This window comes from Gallus gallus, chromosome W (genome assembly GCF_016699485.2).
Source record: "Gallus gallus isolate bGalGal1 chromosome W, bGalGal1.mat.broiler.GRCg7b, whole genome shotgun sequence".
Taxonomy (NCBI): domain Eukaryota; kingdom Metazoa; phylum Chordata; class Aves; order Galliformes; family Phasianidae; genus Gallus; species Gallus gallus.
In genome coordinates, this window is record NC_052571.1 from 7,843,316 (window position 1) to 7,859,841 (window position 16,526).

At 43.0% G+C, this 16,526-nt stretch overlaps 1 protein-coding gene across 10 annotated transcripts in view; it reads right to left on the reverse strand.

Moving 5' to 3' along the window:
* The window catches only part of NEDD4L (NEDD4 like E3 ubiquitin protein ligase), a 399,166-nt gene that overhangs the window by 136,426 nt on the left and 246,214 nt on the right, over positions 1-16,526 (reverse strand). For 6 of the 10 annotated variants that reach the window (XM_046905153.1, XM_025144553.3, XM_025144555.3 and 3 more), the window contains 2 exons: positions 15,940-16,014; positions 14,248-14,307 (listed from right to left, as the gene is read on the reverse strand). The exons of 1 other annotated variant lie outside the window; for it this stretch is intronic. In XM_046905153.1, the coding sequence (XP_046761109.1) occupies positions 14,248-14,307; positions 15,940-16,014 (135 nt within the window). The remainder of the gene's footprint in view (positions 1-14,247; positions 14,308-15,939; positions 16,015-16,526) is intronic. 3 more of the 10 variants (XM_046905152.1, XM_025144556.3, XM_025144554.3) reach the window with 1 other exon arrangement.

A 16,526-nucleotide genomic window follows, 5' to 3' on the forward strand; every position in this document is an offset into this window, starting at 1 on the left:
GTGTGGTGTGAGTGAGACGCGTTCCATTCAGGGAATGAGTGTCAGCCTGTTTATCTAGTACTGTGTTCTAATTGCATGGAACTGTGTAAGGGAAGGTGGACAGGCTTCTGTGAGATCTGTTCCCAAGTGTTTATAACTGAACAATATCACTATACGGTGTTAAGGGTTTGTGGAAACTTTGAGGGAATTAGGAATCAATAAGAATTTTGTAAACATCATGGGAGGCTCCCAGGAGAAAGTTGTGTTTCCACAGGATCTGGCCCATTAAGGGCTCCCAGTAAATGGACTAAGCCAGCCCCGAACATCAACAACCCATCTCAACTCAATGACAACGACAGCGACTCCAGCGAGCAATAGCCGCATGGTGTGCAAGACATCATACACAGTGCCATGACTCCTGAGCTGCGACTGGTATTCCCTTAGCAGATCGCAGAAAACATCTCATCGGAAAGGTCTCTTGGACACTGGGAACTGCCAGGAGCAATTGGCGGTTATGAGACTCAGAAGCGCACTAATTGTGGGGTCGGGTACAGTGATTGATCCAGAGTGGGGACTGTGGTATTTTATTCATCGGGATATTGAAACTGTAGTTAATACTGGTGTGCTGTGTAGTCTTTACTGTTAGTTTACTGACAAGGAATGCTTTGTAGAAGTGTGTAACATAAATCTAGTGTATTCTTATAGATAATGATTGGTGTGCTGATAATCATGCTTTGTTTACTGTAATGCTAGCAAAAGATGGTTCAAGATGCGATTCATACAACCTGGCTCGTACAAAAAGAAAACGGGGGAAATGTGGTGAGGTTTATTAATGACTGGCTGACTGAGAAAGGCCATGCAGACACTGTGCAGCTGGTTAAGCAACCTTGTCTCGCGCAAGGTCAGGTATGAGAACAAGGAACAAAACAGGATGCCGATGGAGAAAGCCGGCAACAGTGTTTTGAGAAGTCTGTAAGAGAGTGTTTGCTGAGAGATAACCACAGAGCACAAAGATAGGCGTAGTTGACACTGACTAGCGAGCCAATCCTGAGCTCCACTTAGCAATATGTACGAGCCTATTATCCGTGCTATAAATGTACACGTAGCTGAAACAATAAACGAGATTTGCTGATCATCTACTATGGTCGTCGCATTTCTCCCGCCAATTCCTACAGACAGCTTTCCAAAGTTTTGTGAGGTGATATATACCCTCCCTGGGGGTTAGTGAATTAGAGAAGGCAATTGTCAATATTTTGGCCACTATGGGACAAATAGAGAATGCGACCACAAGAGCCCTAGAAAATCTGAAGTAGAAGTTTCATCCCTAAGCAAGGTACTGTTACAGAACTGAGTAGCTCTAGACATACTATCAGCTGAAGGAGGAGGTGTACGTGCACTAATTAATACTAGTTGTTGTGCCTTTATCAATAAAGACAAAGAGGTAGAAATGGATATACAAGCAATCTGGGAAAAGAGGAGCCTATTACATTAGGTGGCCGAGGATCATACTTTATTTAGGTTTACAGACACCTGGAATAAACTCACTAGCTGGCTCCCTAACTTCGCTTGGCTAAAGCAACTGTTTATAGCATGGTTGTATGAATTATCTTTGTAGTGTTAACTTGCATACTTGTACAATGCTTACTCTGGTGCTGTCGGAAAGGCCTAGACAATTACGCCACCTGGAAGAGACATTGTATGAACCACCAGGTGGAAACAGGAAAATACTTCAAGAACGGACAATGGGGTACTGCAGGCAAAAGAATTTGCCTAGGTTATTGAAAAGGGGGGACTGAATCATGAGAACAGCTTTTCCATATTGTGAGAACAGCCTTTCACGTAACTTGAGCCATATAAGCTGAAGGACAGAGGCTTGTGTAAATGTAAGCACAAAAACAGAGTGTGGAAGAGGCTGTGGACTTGTCAAGTGAAGATAAGAAAGTAGAATAGATGTCCTGTAGTTGAAGATAAGACAGCAACACAGATGCCTCAGCTCAACGTAACATCAGTGGGAGCTGGTTTGGGCTACCCTCCCTTAAAAGGTTGAAAATTTACAGTGAGAATGCATCTCATGACCACCGGAGATGTTATTTCTGCCCATGTCCTTGGAATGTAATGAATATGTATATGGTATGCCTTTAAATATGTAGTTGCTTCTTCTCTCGGTATATATGTTCGGTGGGAGCGATCCCCCATGCACTGAGTGCTGTAATAAAGAGAATACCTGCTTGACATAACTCATTGACATGTCAAGTTACTTTGACAATTTTCTTGGCTTCAGGTATACATTTATCAAAAAGAAGAAGAAGTGGGAAGAGTATAAGGAAGCTGCTAGGCTACGTAAGGATGGGGTCAGGAAAGCCAAGGCCCAGCTTGAAAAGAACTTGGCTAGGGATGCCAAAAAAAACAAGAAAGGCTTCCACAGGTACCTCAACCAGAAAAGGAAGGGCATACCCCCCCAGCGAGTGACACAGGCAGGCTGGTAAAAACAGACAAGGAGAAGATTGAGGTACTTCACAACTTTTTTGCCTCTGTCTTCTCTGATAACTGCTCACCACACAGCCCTCAAATGTTTGGTTTGGTAGGAGGGGATTGAGGAAGCAGTGTCGCTCCCACTGTAAGCAAAGATCAGGTTTGTGACCACCTGAGGAATCTGAACATCCACAAGTCTATGGGTCCTAATGATATGCATCCCAGAGACCTAAGGGAATTTGCTGATGTAGTTGCCAAGCCACTCTCTATGATATTTCAAAAGTCGTGACAATCAGGTTGTCATGGTTTTGTAACTGTGCTATTGGTATTCCACATCATAACATCACGGACAAAAGAGAAGAACTATGTATCCCAGAGGACCTCACAGTCAGAGAAGGAAGATACATCACGGAAGATACGTCATCTGGTTGCGCATGGTCTTTTTCGCTTTCGCTTGCTGCCAGGGAGAGGAGTGGGTGTGCTTCCAAGCCGTGTGTCTTCATCAAGAAGGGCTTTTGGTTCCAGAAACTCTCTCTCTCTCTCTCTGTCTATTGCTCTTTCGCTCGCTCTCTCTTATTTCATTTCATTTATTATCCTTACTTTCATTTAGATTGTATTATATTGTGTCATCTTGCATTCCGACATCATAGTTAGTAAAATAAGTTCTCCTTCTTAGATCGTTGCCGCTGCTCCGTTTTTTTTTCAGGAAGCCAGGGGGCCCGCGAGCCTACTGCCCCCCTGTCATGGGCACAGATTTATCTAGATAACTCCATGACACAGGTGAAGTCCCTGGCGTGGATCATTAGGAGCAAAATTAGACTCATATAACATTTCCACCAGGGCTATTTCCCTCAAATACTGGATACCTTTCTCAATTGTATTCCACGTTTTCTTTGCAGGCTGCAGAAGTTCTTTGTAGGGATACCTTTCCCTCACAGCTATTAATATTCGGTCCCAGAGGGTTGCAGCTACATCCAAACATCTATTAATTCCCCTGTCAATGGATTTGTCTCTGGCCACGTCTCCTAATTGGCGGGCTTCGTTACCATCTAGAGACAAGCTACTGGCCCCACTATCCCAACAACGAAGCAACCAGGTGACAACAGTCTCATTCGGGCGTCGTTCAAATTCCTTTCTTGAGCTTAGGATCTCAGACATCTTGAGAGGTCGACGAACAGTAATAGAGATCTCCTCTTCATCGCTGTCCTCTTTGTGCCTCTTAGTTTTTGCTTTTGCTTTTCTTGGTTCTGAGGAAGTCCCCTCGCCTGGATCTTACTCTACCACCTCCTCCTCCACTTCTTCTTCTTTTTTTTTTTCGCTCTAGACGCGAGGACACCCGCTTCCATTTCTTGCCTTCTACAGGGGCTGCTGACACTGTTACTGGTGTCTGTTGTGACTGATCAGGTCTGACTTGGAGATTTCCCCCTTCGGCTTGCACCTCCGCTCGGAAACTGTCTCTCTCCAGAACAGTACTATACAGGGCGTGGTAGGCACAAGCCAAGCCCCAGATGAGCCGTGCCTCCTTTGATCTATCTAAGCCACACTGCCCCTGACTCAAATGCTGGCTCAGTTTCTCGGGAACCCACAGATGTTCAGGAGTGAAATCCCATGGCATGGCGGGTCCCCACGCTTCTAAGATTCTTCCTAAACCTTTCCATATTTCTTGCCAGTCATCATTCTCTGGTCTTGGAGGAGGCTTCTTCCACTTAGCACGAATGGAGAGGAATACATTCAAAGATATCGATAATATGCACAAAAATATGAGCACTGACTCGGTATTCGAAAAGCGTTCAACAAACTGAGAGGGAAGCCTGGAAACTGGTTCGAAGGTCTCAAAATTCAAATTATACCACATTGCATAAAGCCACCAGGCAGGTGCCTCTATCAGGGCCCTTATTTGGTTGTATATGAACACAACTCCACAGCAAGACATTAAGAGGTTAATTATAGACCGGTAACTAGCAAGGAACATGATAGCTTTTAATCCCTTATACAGTGCTCTGACAATAAAGAGCAACCTCATAGTTGGTAACTGCTAACGTAAGGGGGGGGGGGGGTGAAGAGAAGGAGAAAAAAGAAAACAAACGGAAACCACTCGGTACAGTGTCTCGAGTTTGGCGGACTGCCCAGGCTATAATCTAATCTATGAAGGTCACACCAACACCAGCAATGCTTTGTAGTCTCACAGTCTGGCCTAACGAAATCCTTTTTTCTTACTAATGTTAAAGCTTCAGATGAATCTTGCCCGCATTCTCAACCAAAATTTGTCACGGAGTTACCTAGATAGATCTGTGCCCGTGACAGGGGGGCAGTTGGCTTGCGGGCCCCCCTCCCCCCTGGCTTCCCGAGAAAAATGAAGCGGCGGCAACGATCTAAGAAGGAGAACTTATTTTACTAACTATGATGTTGGGATGCAAGATGACACGATACAATACAATCTAATTGGGAGTAAGGATAATAAACCAAATGAAATGAGGTAGAGAGCAAAAGAGCGATAGAGAGAGAGAGAGAGAGACAGTGAGAGAGTTTCCGAAACCGAAAGCCTTACTTGATGAAGGCGCCCGGCTTGGAAAGCACACCCACTCCTCTCCTGGCAGCAAGCGAAAGTGAAGAAGAACCGCGCGCAACCAGATGACGTATCTTCCGTGATGTGTCTTCCTTCTCTGACCGTGAGGTCCTCTGGGATACGTAGTTCTTCTCTTTTGTCCATGATGTTATGATGTGGAATACCAGTAGCGAAGTTACAAAACCATGACAGTTATGTATTCAGTGCAATCTCCGAGTGACGTTCCTCAGGGCTCGGTGTTGGGATGGGTGTTATTTTACATCTTTGTAGGCAACATGGACAGTGGGATCGAGTGCACCCTCAGCAAGTTTGCAGATGATACCAAGTTGAGTGGTGCAGTTTACATGCTAGAGGGAAGGGATGCTATCCAAAGGGTCCTGGACAGGCTTGAGAGGTGAGCCCATGCCAACCTCACGAAGTTCAACAAGGGCAAGTGCAAGGTCCTACATCTGGGTCAGGGCAATCTCAAGCACAGATAAAGTTTGGGTGAAGAATGGCTTGAGAGCAGCAAGAGGAGAAGGATTTGGGGGTGTCGGTTGATGAGAGATTCAACACGAGCTAGTCACGTGCGCTTGTAGCCCAGGAGGCCAATCGTATCTTGTGTTGCATCAAGAGAAGTGTGACCAGCAGGTCGAGAGAGGTGATTCCACCCCTCTACTCTGCTCTTGTGAGATCCCACCTGGAGTACTGCATCCATTTCTAGAGCACCCAACACAAGAAAGACATGGAGTTGTTGAGCGGGTCCAGAGGAGGGCCACAAAGATGATCACAGGGCTGGAGCACCTCCCCTATGGAGACAGGCTGAAAGATCTGGGTCTCTTCAGTCTGGAGAAGGCTCTGAGGAGACCTTTAAAGAGGCCTTCCAGTACCTGAAGGGGTCCTACAGGAAAGCTGAGGAGGAACTTTTTATAAGGGCATGTAGTGAGAGGACAAGGGGAAATGGTTTTAAACGAGAAGGGGGTAGATTTAGACTAGATATCAGGAACAAATTCTTTACTGTGAGGGTGGTGAGACACTGGAACAAGTTGCCCAGTGAGGTTGTGAATGTCACCTCCCTGGACACATTCAAGGCCAGGCTGGACGGGGCTTTGAGCAACCTGGTCTAGTGGGAGGTGTCCCTGCCTATAGCAGAGGTGTTAGAACTAGATGATCTTAAAGGTCCCTTCCAACCTAAACCATTCTATGATTCTATGGCATATCTATATTAGAGTGACAAGGACTCACTGTCTTGAGAGGTGCTGGCAACACTGAAGCACATACAAAATCCTCTGATAAGGAGGCAGTGACTGCTGGGGCAACAGGAGAAGGCAATGGGGAAATTCAAGGGAAATACTTAAAAGGAATTAAGGAGTTATCCTCTAAGAAATTGAGAAGGTCAGCTGCCCAGTTGAATTGCCTCTACACCAGTGCATGCAACTTGGGAAACAAACAGGAGGAGCTGGAAGCTACTGTGCTACTAGAAAACCACGATATAGTTGCCATCACTGAAACCTGGTGGGATGATTCCCACACCTGGATTGTGGCTATAGATGGCTACAAGCTGTTCAGAAGGGACAGGCAAGGAAGTGGGGGTGGGGGGGTGTTACTATCTACATCAGGAAAGGAATAGAATGTGAAGAGTTGTTACTAAAGAATAGTAATGAGCAAGTTGAAAGCCTATGGGTGTGTCATGGTTTTGTGGTTTGTTACTGGTATTCCACATCGTAACATCAAGTAGCGTACTGGGAGTTAAAGAGTTAATGCTGCAGTTCCATGGATTGTTGATAGTTCTGGGTAGACCTGGTCTCAGAAGAGAAGAACTATAACTCCCAAAAGACTACATTACTCCATTTCTTCATTTCTGTTTTCCATTCAGAGGGAAAAATAAAACTCGCTGGGAGAGTGCCATTTGTGCTCCCTGGCCATCTCACCTACATCACTAGAGTAAGGATTAAAGTTTTGGACACTCATTTTATTTGATTTCTTAGCATCAATTACAATTATACTGTATTATATTGTATTATCTCACATTCTGCGATTATATTTAGTAAATATAATTCCCCTTTCCCCCTATCCTGGGGCATGGGTCCGTGGGTCCCTTTGCCCCCTGTGATGGAACTAGGCCAAACTGGGCCAAAACATGACAGAGTGACAGAGACAGAGGCAGCAAAGGGAGCCTTGTGATAAGTGTAGACTACAGGCCACTCTATCGAGTAGAGCCTATCGATGAGGCCTTCTACTTCCAGCTATAGGAGGCATCACAATTGTTAGCACACATCCTGCTGGGGGTCTTCAACCATCCAGACATCTGCTGGAAAAGTAGCACAGCGAGCTCTAGGCAATCCAGGAAGTTCCTGGAATGCACTGAGAACAACTTCCTGAGTCAAGTAATAGACAGCCCCACCAGGGGGAATGCAATACTGGCCCTGTTGCTCACCAATGTAAATGAACTGATTGGTGACATCAGAAATGGAGACTGCCTGGTCTGTAGACCATGCTATGGTTTAGTTCATGCTCTGGAGGGATATGAGACAGGCAAAGTGTAAAATTAGGACACTAAGTTTTAGGAAAGCTAACTTCCAGCCCTTCAGGGAGTTAGTCAATAAAACACCCTGGGAGACTGTCCTTATGGGCAAGGGTGCGGAGCAGAGCTGGCAGATCTTTAAGGAGGCTTTCTTCAGTGCGCAAGAGCTCTCCATCCCCAGGTGTAGCAAGTCAGGAAAAGAAGGCCAGGGACTGGCGTGGCTGAACCAGGACCTGCTGGTCAAACTGAAGAGCAAGAAAAAAAATGCACAGGCAGTGGAAACAGGGACAGGTACCGTGGGAAGAGTATAAGGAAGCTGCTAGGCTACGTAAGGATGGGGTCAGGAAAGCCAAGGCCCAGCTTGAAAAGAACTTGGCTAGGGATGCCAAAAAAAACAAGAAAGGCTTCCACAGGTACCTCAACCAGAAAAGGAAGGGCATACCCCCCCAGCGAGTGACACAGGCAGGCTGGTAAAAACAGACAAGGAGAAGATTGAGGTACTTCACAACTTTTTTGCCTCTGTCTTCTCTGATAACTGCTCACCACACAGCCCTCAAATGTTTGGTTTGGTAGGAGGGGATTGAGGAAGCAGTGTCGCTCCCACTGTAAGCGAAGATCAGGTTTGTGACCACCTGAGGAATCTGAACATCCACAAGTCTATGGGTCCTAATGATATGCATCCCAGAGACCTAAGGGAATTTGCTGATGTAGTTGCCAAGCCACTCTCTATGATATTTCAAAAGTCGTGACAATCTGGTGACTGGAAAAAAGGCAACATCACATCCATTCTTAAGAAGGGTAAAAAGGATGACCCCGGGAACTACCAACCTGTCAGACTCACCTCTCTGCCGAGAAAGATCATGGAGCAGATAATCCTGGATGCTATGCTAAGGCACATGGAAGACAGGAAGGGGATACAGGAGAACCAGCATGGCTTCACCAAGGGCAAATCCTGCTTGATCAAGCTAGTGGCCTTTTACAATGATGTAACTGCATCAGTACACAAGGGAAGAGTCACTAATGTCATCTATCTCGACTTCAGTAAGGCCTTTGACACGGTACCCCACAACATTCTTCTCTCCAAAATGGAAAGATATGGATTTGATGGGTGGACTGCTCAATAGACAAAGAACTGGTTGCAGGACCGAGTCCAGAGAGCAGTGGTCAATGGCTCAGTGTCTGGATGGAGACTGGTGACGAGTGGTGTCCTCCAGAGGTTGGTGCTGGGGCTGATACTCTTCAATATCTTCATCAGTGACATTGACAGTGGGGTCGAGTGCACCCTCAGCAAGTTTGCTGATGACACCAAGCTGTGGAGTGCAGTCGACACACCAGAGGGACAGGATGCCATCCAGAGGGACCTAGACAGGCATGATCAGTGGGCCCAGGTGAACCTCATGAGGTTCAATGAATCCAAGTGCAAGTTCTTGCACCTGGGGCGAGGCAACCCCCACTACCAATACAAGCTGGGAGGTGAAAGGATTGAGTGCAGCCCTGCCGAAAAAGACCTGGGGGTACTGGTGGATGGGAAGCTGAACATGAGCCAGCAATGTGCTCTTGCAGTCCAGAAAGCCAACTATATCCTAGACTACATCAAAAGAAGTGTGGCCAGCAGGTCAAGGGAGGTGATCCTGCCCCTCTACTCTGCACTGGTGAGGCCTCACTTGGAGTACTGCATCCAGATGTGGAGTCCTCACTACAGGAGAGACATAGGCCTGTTGGAACGTGTGTCCAGAGAAGGGCTACAAAAATGATCCACAGAATGAAACACCTGTCCTATGAGGGCAGGCTGAGAGAGCTGGGGCTGTGCAGCCTGGAGAAGAGAAGGCTGCGAGTTGACCCGATAGCAGCCTTTCATTATCTAAAGGGGAGCTACAGGAAAGAAGGGGACATACTCTTTAGCAGGGTCTGTGGTGATAGAACAAGGGGACATGGTTTAAAGCTTAAAGAGGGTAGATTTAGGTTGGATATAAGGAAAAAGTATTTTTCAGTGAGGGTAGTGAGGCACTGGAACAGGTTGCCCAGAGATGCCGTTGGATACCCCATCTGTGGAGACTTTCAATGTGCAGCTGGACCAGGCTCTGGGCAACTTGATCTAGCTGTGGATGTCACTGTTCACTGCAGGGGAGTTGGACTAGACAACCTTCAAAGGTCCCCTCCAACTCTAAGGATTCTATGATCGTAGGCACAAGATTTTATTTGTCATCAGGAATGGGTGTTCAGGAACATTTTTGAGTAGGAGAGAGGAATGTCAAGTATTTTGTTGCTTGTAAGCTGTCCTTCTATACCCAACAACTTGTTCCATCAGCTGAAAAGCACAGTTCCAGTGGCAGCAACTGAAATATGACTCTATGCATCCACATTCAACCAAAACATTTAGAAGTTGTTACTGATCTTTAATAATTAGATCAGATGCTGTGACTAAATATCAGTAAGACAGTCAATTCATTATCTAATAAACTGAATTGTGAAAAGAGGAAGCTGGAAAGCTCTTTTCAGGACTGGATTAACACTGAATACTTCCAAAAGAAGAAAAAAAAGTGCACGTCTAATGTGAATATATATGGATAATATTGTACCAAAAAAAGAAAAAAAACACTATACTGTCAAGAAAAAGTAATATGGAACCCACATAGCTCTGATACATTCCTAGGTTCATCATTCCTAGTTTCATGGATGAGAGAAGACAGTCCAGAACTAAACAAGTGCTATGCTGTCAAAATTAAATAGGATAAATTTATGAAGATTACACACAGGATGCCAAGAACAGAAGGCTCCTGGAAAGGAGGAGAATACTACAAAAACATTCTCCTGGAGAACATAATTGGATAGTTTCATTGGGGAAAAAACTACCCCTCTAGACAAGACCTTGCCTGGACATATCCCAGGATTTCTAGGATTCCCATATTATGGGATTGCCATAATGATTGAAAAATGGGGCTCCTTGTGGGATGGGGGCAATATTTATCAGTCCCTGATCTGATAGCAGAATATCTGTATGGCCTCAGTAAAGATATACTACTTACAAAAGAACAACAGCTAGCTGCATCCACTGTGGCATGGCCACTGTTAATGGCTTTGAATCAATTAGATATATCAAATCATAGAATCATAGAATTACTCAGGTTGGAAAGGACCTCAAAGATCATCAAGTCCAACCGCAGCCTAACCATAGTACCCTACCTCTAACAACCCTCCGCTAAATCATATCTCTGAGCACCACATCCAAACGGCTCTTAAACACATCTGGGGACGGTGACTCAACCACCTCCCTGGGGAGCCTATTCCAGTGCTTAACCACCCTTTCTGTAAAGAAGTGTTTCCTAACGTCCAACCTAAACTTGCCTTGGCGTAACTTGGGGCCATTTCCCCTTGTCTTGTCACCCGTCACCAGTGAGAAGAGACCTACCCCGCTCTCACTGTAAGCACCTTTCAGGTACTGGAAGAGAGTAATAAGGTCTCCCCTCAGCCTCCTCTTCCCCAGACTAAACAGCCCCAGCTCCCTCAGCCTCTCCTCATAGGGCTGATTTTCCAAGCCCTTCACTAGCCTCGTTGCCCTTCTCTGGACCTGCTCCAGTACCTCCATGTCCTTCTTGTACTGAGGTGCCCAAAACTGAACACAGTACTCGAGGTGAGGCCTCACCAATGCCGAGTACAGGGGCAGGATGACTTCCCTAGTCCTGCTCACCACACCATTCCTGATACAAGCCAGGATGCCATTGGCCTTCTTGGCCACCTGGGCACGCTGCTGGCTCATATTCAGCCGACTGTCCATCAGTACACCAAGGTCCCTTTCCATCAGGCAGCTTTCCAGCCACACCTCCCAAGCCTCTGGAAAACAAGAATTCATTACTGTACACCTGAGTCAACAAACTCAAACAACAAATTGCTATACTAACTGGAAAAAATCAAATCTGACTATTCCCCTGAAAAAAAGTCAGGAATATATCATTAGAAACTACCAGGGCCCCTGAACAAGTGGGCCCATATCACCTAGATCTGGTAGATGAGAAAAACAAAAGGTCGGGTCTTGAGGCTCTATTTGAACCAGATCCTTTTGAGATTTGATCTATTGTGACACACAAGAAACCAAAAAAGATGCAAGGAAGTCTGGTGGGGGTGCCTCCCAACCAGTGGCCCCCTGCCCAGACTATATTTCATGTAACAGCTCAGCCATACAAGGCAGCTGAACTTCCGGATTTAGTACAGTGCTTTAGGCAAAAACTGAGAGAAAGTAAACCAGCATGACTTCTTTGGTTATGGGACATATGGACAGAGAGCACAGTAGTAAATGGACCAGAAATTTCAAAACTGGCATTCATTACCAGTCACCCTGCCCTCAGGCAAAGACTATATGCTATCATCTGTCATGGTTTTGTAATTTTGCTATTGGTATTCCACATCATAACATCACGTACAGCATGGGTAATTAAAGAGTTAATACTCCAGTTCCGTGGACTGACAACCTTCCAGATACCTGCTTCTCAAATGAGAGGAACTACATATCCCAGAGGACCTCACGGTCAGAGAAGGAAGATACGTCACGGAAGTCACGGGATCTGGCTCTTTTGGCTCTCTCTCTCTGGCAGCCAGGCAGAGGGGTGGGTGTGCTTCCAAGCCATCTGCCTTCATTCAAGTAGGCCTTTCGGTTTCGGAAACTTTCTCTTATTTCATTTGATTTATTAGCCTCAATTTCAATTAGATTGTATTATATTATGTTATCTTGCATTCCGATATTGTAGTTAGTAAAGTAAGTTTTCCTCCTTAGATCATTGCCACTGCTCCATTCTTTTTTTTCCCTCTCTGAGCCCAGCTCCCGTTCCCCTACACCTTTCCCTTTTCCCTTCCCAGTTTTGGGAGCCAGGGGGCCCACGGGCTACTGCCTCCCTGTCACAGGCATAGATTTATCTAGATTGATCTAGATAACTCTGTGACACCATCCAACATAATGAGGAAAACCACTCATTAATTCAATGGCTGCATGCCGAATAATGAGGCCTAATAAACTGGATATGCCCACTCATAGTGGTTTATGTAATTCCATGGAAAAGCTCCAGAATTAGATCTGGGAGCTAGGTATGAGGAAGGCTATCTACCAAGATGCTTTTGAAAGTCCCAACAGTCAAATTCACTGTGGGGATGAGAGACTTGATTCTACAGCAAGCTCCCCCCATCACTATGGGTCACTTGTAGCAATCATAAATCCTTTAGCAGGCCATAATTCAACAGACCATTCAAATAGTGGCTGACCTTGGAGAGACTGAGCATTTAAGATCAAAGAGCAATATTTGAGAAATACAGGAAAAGAAATACCAACCTTGGGAAGTTCAAGCCTGAAGACCTGCAAGTTGACCTGACAGCAGCCTTTCATTATCTAAAGGGGAGCTACAGGAAAGAAGGGGACATACTCTTTAGCAGGGTCTGTGGTGATAGAACAAGGGGACATGGTTTAAAGCTTAAAGAGGGTAGATTTAGGTTGGATATAAGGAAAATGTGTTTTACAGTGAGGACGGTGAGGCACTGGAACAGGTTGCCTTGTGATGTGGTTGATACCCCATCCCTGGAGACTTTCAGGGTGAGGCTAGATAAGGCCCTGGGCAAACTGATCTAGCTGTGGTGTCCCTGTTCACTGCAGGGGAGCTGGGCTAGATGGCCTTCAGATGTCCCTTTCAGCTCTAAGGATTCTGTGATTCTATGATTATAAGTATAAACTCAGCTATTAGGAGAAAATATTAATATTTTGTTCTAGAAAGTATAATCAACACAAGATCATCTGTCAGTAAGCAAGTCAAGCAGGATTTGCAAGGACATGAAAAAAATTTGCCATTCCCAGGAACTAAATACAAGCATGCTCCTCCGATTCTTTAATGCAAAAAACAATAAATACAATCAACATAACCGAATGATGAATCAATACACAAATTAAGATTTGACATTACTGTATACAAATAGGAAACGTATCAGCTCTGAATTATATTCCTGAAGTAAATTATCTAGAAGTGCAAATATTCATGAAAGCCAGTTATTACAATCACTGTAAAATGATTTCTATGAAATCACTTGCTTCAGACTAACATTTACTCAGGTTGAAATATTATGAGGTTTTTTCTTCACAAAGATCCATATAAATGAAATCTGCTTTCCATTGTTTATGCAGAAAAATGGTTTCAGAAAAGCATTTAAAGAATGTTACTGGATGAACAAAGCAAAATTTCAACCCTGGAGTGAGGAACAACTACTGGTGGTAAATATGACCATTAAGATCTATAATGATATGTCATTGTACCTCCATGCTTTTCAAATTTAAATCAACCTTAAGAATCTAAATTAATTAGTTTAATGAAAAGTAAGGGAAGACAGAAGCAAGTTAAAACAAACATATAAGTATACTGACTTGATATCTCTAATCCTTGATTATTTCAGGATCAGCTTTTAAAGAATTAGGCATTGTATATTGTTTTTTTAAGACATTTATGATATTTTCCTAGTTTATAGCTCTGTTAAAACTAACATATCCTAGGACTAAAATAGTCTTGAATTCGAGTGAATTTAGAGTGAAAAGAGTATTATTTGAGAAAATCTGAAATGTGAAAAGAAGTATAACTACTCCTTCATTAGTTGTATGTCGATGACATTGTTGCACTGTGAAAAAATGTATATTATTGTCCATTAACTAAATCTACCCACATTTTATTTACAGATAGTGTTGGATAAAGAGTATTATTACCATTGTTTCCTCACCATCTGTGACAGCTGAAGAACGAGTTTTCCTAGATGGGCCTCCCTGCTGTTAAATAATAATTAATATTACAGATAAGTATACTTGGTGATGAAGGTCACAGTTTACTCTTACATCTTTAGGAATAAGGAATCATTTACAATCTCAAATTTATTAAAAGAAAGCAATTAGACTGAAATAATGTTTAAGATAATATAAAAAATTAAGCCATCATTCACTGATAATCAAGTTAGAACCTCAAAAAAACACCATGGGAACTAATTTCAAGAGTTCTGGTATCCAGTAATTTATGTTTGATATTGCTAAGGATGATAAGACCATTTACTCTAAGTGTAATGTGATTAATTTCACCCTTCTTTAAAAAATTTGAGACACAAATATTGTATGTTCCACCCATAAGCACTGTATTTAAAAACAAAATGGATACATTCTGGTCATCAATGCGTGAACAGAAAAAATTAGACCAAAAATATGAAAGCGATGTTTCAAATTTTCATTAAGGATTAATGCAGTCAAGAACAGTGCTATTCAGAAAGAAAGTATGGATTTAGTTGCTAGAAGATAAATTATTAGTTCAGTAAAGATTATGATCAGGAAACATCCTTGTTATAGAGCAATGCCTTCAATTCTTCTACTAAAAAAATGAATGTTCTACAATAGCAAACTGAAAGATAGATCATGACAAGGCCCAACATGACTACATGAGTTAAAGTAACGCAGACTACATAAGGTAATATCAAATAAAGAAGCAGACCGCCTCTGAAACAGACTTCATTGAGTGTCAATTTCCTCTAGTAGGGAGAAAAGACAGTTAACGATTAATCGTACTGAAAACCACCCACTATTTATCCAGAGAAGAAAGTAAAGAGGTGGATAATACTTTAGGAGCACTTATTTGAACAACAGCTATTACATGCAGCTATAAGCAGCAAGCATAGATACACTAAACACATAAAAATTAGAACAAAGAGAAAAATACTATGGTTTAAAAGCTGTCTCTTGAGAGCTTACCAACTTTGCTATCCTCATACTTAGGTTGTGGGACAAAATATGTAGAACTATGAATTAAAGGGAAAGTATGCATGGTTATAGTGTGAAAGAGAATCTTACTCTTTGTGTCATTTCCTGTTTGAAGAAGCTGCTTACTTAAATGATTTGGATGAAAAAATTCCAGCACATGCAATTATATTTGTTTCTATTGTAGGAGTATCACAAAAAGGCTTGTAAAAGGCTAGGTAAAGCACCAACCCTTTTTAATGTTATACTGATTCATAAATTCTAAAATCAATTTACAGGACACCAAAAAATACCTGATAGCAGAGGCCAGTGGCTGCTGCAGTTCCAAGTACAGATGGTGCTACTGCCTTTTCCTACCCTACTTGAGAGGATTTTCTCTCTACACTGACTGTATATAGCGTTTAGTAAACTAAATTTCTGTGTTAGATAACTGAAGTCAGACATCATGATTATACACTGTCTCAAAAATTTTTTCCTCTTATGGACTTCCTCATTCTACTCTGTGATCCAACATTAATTTGGTTTCCATGATGATTGGGATAGTCACATGTCCATACTGGTAACTGAACTAGATATGCCTAGAACTGATCTAGAAAAAGATACAATTTAGAATCAGATAACGTTCAAACAAGAAGAAAAAATTAAAAATTAACTTTCATTTACCAAAGATAAGCGAGACTGTTCAGCGACTGTATCTGTTACACTGCAAGATCTCAATCTTGAAGAAGGATCTCTTTGCTGAAAAAAAAAAGATATCTGTAAGTTAGGGTCTATTAAAACATGGGGTTTTATTCTTTTATTTTACTTTTCTCACAATTTATCCAAATCACTAAAAAATTATATGTGTTGCAGTGCATTTGTTTTAATGCTTGTATACAAATCTGGCTAGCAGTGAAAAATTCTCAGCATTCCATCCTAGACTGTCCCCATATAGCCATGTTTCAGATTAACTGAGAAAAAGAAAGTATTTGGATATACATCCTGCACTTGCCTTTAGCATCCAAGTTACATTAACCTAATCTAAGAGAAGAGGATAGGTCATCTCATCTGGGAAAATGAATAGTCATAGAATCAGCAGTAGAGAGAAAGATTAACTCAGGATATAAGAGGAAATGAAAATATCATAGAACTTTTAAAAACTATTTTCAAGTACCTTTGGAAGACATCTTAGAGAATCTAGAGGGAGAATAAGCAGTATAAGGAAAACATAAAACTTCTGGTTGAATACCAGCAATACAGTCCTTGGAAAA